General features: G+C 40.6%; 1 protein-coding gene and 1 long non-coding RNA gene across 2 annotated transcripts in view; one reads left to right on the top strand and one right to left on the bottom strand.

The window, feature by feature from the left end:
- Positions 1-8,097, bottom strand: part of cachd1 (cache domain containing 1) — a 93,441-nt gene that overhangs the window by 40,251 nt on the left and 45,093 nt on the right. Inside the window, exon 4 of the mRNA XM_032526179.1 lies at positions 2,779-2,885. Coding sequence (XP_032382070.1) covers positions 2,779-2,885 — 107 coding nt within the window. The remainder of the gene's footprint in view (positions 1-2,778; positions 2,886-8,097) is intronic.
- Positions 1-8,097, top strand: part of LOC116695739 (uncharacterized) — a 21,391-nt gene that overhangs the window by 9,250 nt on the left and 4,044 nt on the right. The gene's annotated exons all lie outside the window — the stretch shown is intronic.

Raw genomic sequence — 8,097 nt, 5'->3', positions numbered from 1 at the left:
GAAGATGAGAGGAGAAAAATGGAACAAATACAATACAGTCTTGATGTGATTACTCCATTTGAATTAGCTCTCGCCCCTCCTTTCATCCCCTTCATTCATCATTCTCTCCCCCTCAATAATCCCTCCCTTTCTCACCCACTCCTCCTTCCCCTCTGTAGCTGCTTGTTTAGACTGGGCTGAGACAAATGGGAGAGAATGAATACGCTGGGAACATGGGGGTCAAGGAGGGCTGAGTGTGAGGGACAGGGAGAGGAGAGGGGTAACTTGAACTCGTCGTGACAGGCTTGCAAGGAAAATAACACCCAGCCGCTGGTGACGTGTTATGAATGGCAGTCATTCTAATTGGTTTGCAGAGAGGAGGAGGCTGGGATGTCTGGAAAAAAACAGAGGGACTGCAGAAGAAGAACAAATGATGTTGGAAGTTTCCCGTAAAGAGGGAAGTGAGAGGGGGGTAATTGCAATATCCAGGGTTAAATGGAGGAATAAAAAGTTCAGTATGCTTTAAATAAACTAGTTTGCATCCAGTGTCAACAACACACCTAAAAGGAAAAAGTGCTGATCTGTTTCAAATGGCCAACACACAAATGTGGGACAAAAAAGTTTCCGTCATAGAGAGGGAAGATGTTTCAACTTGAATCGTACAAATGGGGATAACGGCACACTGCCAGATTTAGACACTTGCAAAAATTGTTCGTGTGTGTTTGTGTGTGTTTTGAATCATAGGGATGTCTTTAAGCAGTCCATCCAGGATTTATTTTAGGATTATTGAGCACAAAATAATTCAATTCTCAGCAATTATTTTTAAAACCCTGAGCTAAAATCTTTTATTGCGTTATTTTACAATTTATTGCAGTTAGTAAGCTAGCCAGGTTAAAAAAAAAAAAAAGAAAAAAAAAAAAAAAGTTTTAACACTGAATTCATGCTATGCAATATAGTGCTAATCCAAGCGTACCAAATTGCGTCATTACAAATCAAGTAAGAATGTCCAGCCCTCTTATTGGTTGGATATGTCTGGGGGTGGGAGCAAAAAGTAAATGCAGGAAGAAGGTCCTGTGTTCTGGTCTAGTGGTCAAACCAGCTCGTTTCATTAAAATTACCAGACATTGTTTCTCAAGAGACGTTACTACATCTGCTATGGTCACCGTGACTGGTCTGTTTCCAATTTTTGCGGATGCTTGTTTGCTACAGTTTGCTGCATCACAGATTGCTAAACACACCTGACTATAGGAGACATTAGCTCAGACTGGCGGAGTTTGTATAGTTGGTGCGGTTTGACTACGGACTTTTATGGCGCACCAGAGTTCGATTGCTGCGTTCCCATCTGCCCAAAACCAGCAGGGGAAACAAACTCTAGTTTGATTCAAACAAACTAAAGGTTGTTGGTGTGAAAATGCCTTAAGTTGGATAACTTGCCAGGCTACCAGACAAGACATACCATAGGGAAACACAGCCCTTGCCTACGTAGTTAAAAGGAAAGCTGGAGTTTGAAACTGTATTTTTAAGCAGTTATGAAAGTGGATATTTTTAGGCAGAACATTGCAGCTCTTGGTAAAATCTTTTAAATACAATACTTGTAGGAACTTTTTGGGGATTTAAAAAAGATCTTCCTTACAGGGATTGGTAGAACTTGCTTTCATTCTTGCGATCATACAATCACAACTTCCTGGAGGGAACTGGCAATCATTTTATTTTACAATGTGTGCTGGACCGACACTGGAAGTTTAATAGACACGGGAGTTCAATATTCTGGGAAATTCAGCCCACAATGTATGTGTCCCTTACCCATGTAATACAGCTTGATATTTATTCTCTGGAAGCAGAGGGAACACACTGCTAAACAAGGGATGGCATCAGAACAGTAAAACCAGCAGGGGAAAGTTGGCCTTTGCTTGGTCTTTAGTCAATTTGGTCCATTTTCTTCCTAATCAAATGCAGACAGACATATGTGGTGCAGACACGTCGGTTTTACATAATATTCTGCAATGTGCTTTTGCAATCTGGAGCCTCAATAAAAGTAATGGGGGAGTAGTGCATTGCTCTCTCTCCAATGAGTTGATGGCACAATCTTGACGTTACATGTATGTACTATGATGACATGAATAAGCCTCATTTTTGTGACAATTGATGCAATTTCCATTTAAGGTAAAGTGAGGATGTAAACTGGCAAAGCCCTTAACAACAGGATGGTAACAATCTACACTGCCTGAATACGACAGCAGACAGAGTTCAAAGTCAAACAAAGTTCATTTGATCTCAGGCTGTGAAAATCATTTTAAAATCAAACGGGAGGAAAAAAGCATAGCAGAGCCCGAGAGGGAAAGAGAAGAAAGTGAGGGAACACAGGAGAGAGTGTGAAAACATCTCTTTAGACACACACAGCTAATTATTTCCACATCAGATCAATGTCCTCTTCTTTGAACATTTCAGAAGATAAGAATAGAAAAGAATACAACTTCTTAATTATAACTGATCGCCATGGCAATGTCTGTTAAATTATCCAACATGTGGTGTGCAGTGCCGTCCATAGATAGTAAAAAAAAAAAAAAAAGGATTCTGAAGTTTTATGGTTGTGTGCCTGTTTCAGTTTTAAACCAAGTCAGTTTGTATGTGTGCAAATTCCTGCCGGGTGTGTGTGTGTGTTGTGGGTGTGTTGGTGTGTGTTGTGTGGTGTGTGTGTTGTGTGTGTGGTGTGTGTGTGTGTGGTGTTGTGTGTGTGTGTTGTTCTGTCTGTGTGTGTGTGTTGTGTCTGTGAGTCTGTGTGTGACGCGGCCGCCAAACCTGAGTTGAGGTCCCGTCCAGGGTTAAAAGCTCGGCTGTTGACGTTGGGGGAAAGTCTATCACAGCAGATGGTCTTGGATACGTTGGTATTAAAGTTTCCATCAAACCTAAAACACACAAACAGGCAACATTTGAGACATTTATAGAGCGTGTTTGATTTATTGATAGAGCAGCTCTGACTGTTCTCTCAACACTAACAGATTTACAACTCCGCAGCTTTATTTCCAATAAAAACCAAACTCACAGGTTGGCAAACACCTCTGACTTCATGGTAATGTTTAAACTTCTTTTTTATTTTTAAATATCTATACAATTTACACCAATAGCAAAGACATTTTGTGAAACCATGAAGTTAATCCAATTACATGAAACATCTGTTGAAACTAATAGACCCTGCTTGTTTAATCTGAGCTGAATTGTATTGTTGGCTATATCATCTGTTGCCCAGACCTCATATTAAAGTAAGAGTAATTGGCTGGTGAATAATGTTTTCCATGGAAAACCATACTTGAATTCTGCTTTTCTTTCAACAAAGCTTATACCCAGTTTTCTGAATACATCTGTATAAGGGCTGCCTACTGTCAGAGAATCTCAAACTTGCATTATCAGTCTCTGTCATTTCGTTCTTGAATATGCTCTCTCTCTCTCTCTCTCTCTCATGTACTAAACAAAGTGACTGTTAGCACCGAGGATACATCTCTGATGGCAGACTCAGACTTCTCTTTATTAATCCTTTTGGGATGACTCCCGCAAGGAAATCTAAATTTCCAGCATCAGTTTTAGCAAGAATACAGTATAGAAGACAATATAAAGATAACAATAATAACAGTAATACATTTCGTTATTAATATAATTTAATATAATATTGTATTATAGTAGAGAGAGAGAGAGGGAGAGAGAGAGAGAGAGAGAGAGAGAGAGAGAGAGAGAGAGAGAGAGAGAGAGAGAGAGAGAAAAAAATAGTAACAATAACAACCTTTGGCTATAAAAAGATATTTACCATAAATTTACCATAAATTATCAGTCAAAAGTGTCAGTGTTGAGTGAGTCAAGTGTTAAAGTGTCCAGGTATTTATGTGAGTCCATGTGAATGTGTTGTCCTCTCTCTCTCTCCCCCCCCCCAAACTCTGGTGCAGTGTAAAAGATGAGGCCCAGTACTGCAGCGCTGTTCTTGAGCATACACACCCAAATGTGTCCCGAAGAGGCGAAAAATGAGACCGGTGTTGCCATCAGAACATCTTTAACACATGGTTTTCTACAAACATCACTTTTAGTGTTATTTTAAAAACTATTTTGTGTGGGTGATTTGATGGCAAAGAGTCGGCTTCCAGAGTTCATATCTCTGGATTTAAAAGCTGATAAAGGGGGAGGTATGCAGAGGAGCATTGCTTGTTCTGCACTGCACCAAGCCTGGGTGCTTTGATCCTTCCATCACTCAACTACACACACTCCAACCTGGCTTAGTCTCTCTCTCTCTCCCTCTCTCTCTCTCTGGCCCAGTTTGATTGACAGGTGCTGTGATGTGCAGGCTGTGTTTGAACTTCACTCATTTGGAGTCCCATAAGGCCAAAATCATTACTATTCTCCATCAACCCACTTTGCATAGAAGCAGTGGGCAGGACGCTCAGCACAAATGTGCCAGATAAAAAATACATTTGCAGTTGCTTTGAATTCCACATCAGAAACACATGAGAGCGAGAGCAAGTGAGAGAGCGAGAGAGCGGGGGGGGGGGATTTGGTTCTGATCAAACATTTTAATGAGGGCCAAAACATCTGTTTTGCAGGCTGGACTTGGCCGTCACAAGCAGGAACAGCACTAGCTTGATTTGATTTACAGAATATAAAAGAATAAAAAGCCAAACCCGTATTTACGGATGTTCAATCTGAATGCATGGTGCTTTAAATCATTCTTCCCTTCATCATGTTTATGAATAATGTATAGTAGGAATGCTTGTTTGATTACCATACCTCCCAAAATGGGTTGTTCTCAATGCCGCAATTAGAAATGATCCTGAGAACAATTCAACAGATAGACAGCAGCAGTAACGGGCCTTTGAGTGTCCTTCACATTCAAACACCAATCTATTGATGCTCTTTAAATTTTTAGTAATGCTATGCTACAAATCCAGAATGTAAATAAAATATATACAATGCATCATTTCTAAAAGAGACAAATGGGGTTTGCAAGAGAAAAAAAACAGACACCCATAACTAAATAAGGCAGCACCTGTCACATTCAGCAGTTACTAGCCATCCACTGTTAATAAAATCCATCATATTAGGATTGTACCCTGCTGCAGGAACCATGTATATCCACAGAGGAGGCATTAGCCTCTTTCCGAAGTATTTACAGGAACAGACCACTTCTTAACAGTTCTACTAACTAATATCCCCCAAAACCAGTTCTGTATTTTGCATTTGCACTGGCCAAGTGGCCATAGGAACTGGTAGGAGGGGTAAGGGAGTGACTCAAGCAAGGCAACGGTCTTCATAGCGTCGTCACTTGACTGTAGAACCCTGTACAAACCCCTATTTGCGCTAGCTCCCTGGAGATGTTTCTTGTGAATCCTTCCACGTCCCTCTGCACCTCCTCGGTGGCGTACGTGGCCAGCAGCGCCTGCACCTCTGCATCAATCCACTTTTCAGAGTTCAGCATTTCGTCCATTCTCATAGTGATTCACGTAGTCAAGTTATTCAAGTATGTTTTGCTAACACAGACGGCATGGCTTTTACAGATGGTGCGCTGTGGGGGCATGACTACGTCACTATTCGGAAAAGACCTTGCCCTAAAGTAAGAGCTGAAAGAGTTTCAGGAACTGCGGTCAGAGGAACTTATCAATCCCCAAATTGGTCCAGTGGGAACACGAGAAAAACAGGGTTATAGGAACGTTATGTTCTAGGAACTGCAAAGTCGGAAAGCGGCTAATCACACACCATTCAAAAAGCCCAGTGTGTACAATTACCTTGAAGAGGTTTGCTGTTGTGCAAGCTCCAACGTCAAGAGTAATACCCTTTCTAATGTGTTTGCAATGCTTCAGTACACAAAACAAAATGAAATGTTGTAAAAATCTGTGAATAAGCATGAAATGGTAAAGAAGAAGAGAGCAAAAGTGAAGGAAAGCAGGTTGACCGGCAACAGCAGTACATTCATGATAAACACCTACATACTGTCTCATGTTTTTTCACTCTCTCCAGCTAAACGGTTCTTCTTTTCCCAGTGTGGTAGCTCTCTCTTACACATATTTAAGGCTGTTTGACTCCCTGTGGTCCTTACATAAAGAATCATGCAGATGTTTGTACAGGCAAACCTGTTCGGACAGTCTTCCCAGCCGACCATGTCGAAACGGAAAGCACAGCACGCCGCCAAGTTACAAAAAGTCAGAGGTGCATGACGAGGCAACAACAGACGTGGTGATATTGTATGGCACGCGCACCTCGCGCCTGGAATACCATGGCGACCATAAACCTAGCTTCACACTGCTGTGCTGCCCATTAATCTAACTACTACCTCCTTGTTCTATTAACTTTTCAAAATCACTCAGATTATTAGATATGCCGACTGCAATTGTTTGGAATTAGAAAGTTTCAATGGGTGTGCAAGTACTGGAGACAGGCCAGATAATGGGGACCCAAAGACCCCCTCCCTGCCTAATCTGTCCTTGAATATCAACGAGGGAGGGAAGGAAGGAAATAAAAATAAAAAGGTATTGGAAGGAAGCTAAAGAGGAGGGGAGTAAATCAAGAAGGGAAAACAGAGACTGGAAGGATGAATAAATAAATGGAAAGTGCATGGAAGGAAAGGACGGAAGAACAAAGAAGAAAAGGAAAGAGGAAGAGGGTATGTGGAAAGAAAGAAAACATATTTACACCTGTTGAGATCATTTTAACAAACCCCCTCCCAACCTGCCTGGTATTTTGCCATCTCCTTCTCTGATGTGCAAACAGAGGTATAATCATGCTGACTGAGCAACCAGAAGATCAGCTTGATCTGAAGCTGGAACTCTTGAGTAGCTGCCACGTATACTCTTGATCTGGACTGTAAATCTGCCGATTGAACAGATGGTGAGAATTCTTCTTAAGAAACAGGAGCTCTGTATTAGCACTATGGTGTCTTTGATAGTTAGGTTTAATTTATGAGTGAGGGTACTGGAAATTCTGCAATATCATCCCTCATTTGATACGATGATATAATGTTAGGCATTTGGTTCTCTTTAGCAACCCATAGCAGACCCATGCTGGTGACTTTGTCATTCAATTCTTGTAGTTAAAAAACCTGCAATATATACATTATATATTACCTATCATATATCGATTTTGTGAAATGAGTTAGAGACCTTTTGCACAACGCACATCTCAGTTGTCTCAAACATATACTGTAGGGGGAGAAAGCTTACTGAAACTTTATATTTTTTTAACAGAAAATGAAAATATATCTCAATGTACAGTATAAGGCTAAAAAAACAACACTTGGCAGGAGCTGGACAAGGATTTGATTCCAACGGCTTTTTGAAGAGGTTTCCATTCAAATTAAATTCTTCCTAAACACAGAACTTGCATATCTTATGCCTATTGGAAAGTGAAGGCCTGATTTATGAGAAAGATCAATATTGGCCAATTAGAGTAGCAGGGTTGCAAAAAGTATTTCTTGAAATTGCATTAGCCACAGGAATAAAGGTAGTAATGGGCATAGACTTAACGTGAAGTGGCACCATGAAGTGAGTTATTGTTATTGTATTACGGTGTATTATGGTGTTTATTGTATTCTTATTTTTTCTCCTTCATATGCTGTATCGGATGCTGATAACTTTAATTTCCTTGCGGGAGTCATCCCAAAGGGATTAATAAAGCTAAGTCTAAGTCTATGAGGTAAATGGTTGGATGGATTGCCGGGAATTTTGGAACAAAACATTCATGTATCCCTCGGGATAAATTGTAGTTACTTTGGTGCCTTAACTTTTCATCTACACCATTATTACCTCGAAATTGCCAAACTTTGCCACTGTGATGCCTGCAGGCACTTCGGCCAGCTTTAGGGAGACCTTTTTCATGTTAACTTTCCCCTCTTCTTTTATTTTGGTGAGACAGTTGTTTGTTTACCTCTTATTAAGAACTCTTCAGGATCATATGAATAGCATTTTCCTTGCACAGTCCATTTGCAGCTTATCTCCTCTAGAACTACTGGTGAAATGAGACCATTAAATTCCATCTGGGCTGCTCCCAAGCACACTTCTCACTTTTACAACTACATAGCAGTGGAACTGTTGAAATGAGCAACTGGAGATTACATGTTAAAAATATAAACGACATGGACACACACAC

The sequence above is a fragment of the Etheostoma spectabile genome, chromosome 9 (assembly GCF_008692095.1).
Source record: "Etheostoma spectabile isolate EspeVRDwgs_2016 chromosome 9, UIUC_Espe_1.0, whole genome shotgun sequence".
NCBI classification, from domain to species: Eukaryota; Metazoa; Chordata; class Actinopteri; order Perciformes; family Percidae; genus Etheostoma; species Etheostoma spectabile.
This window is presented reverse-complemented; position numbering and strand designations above follow the sequence as displayed.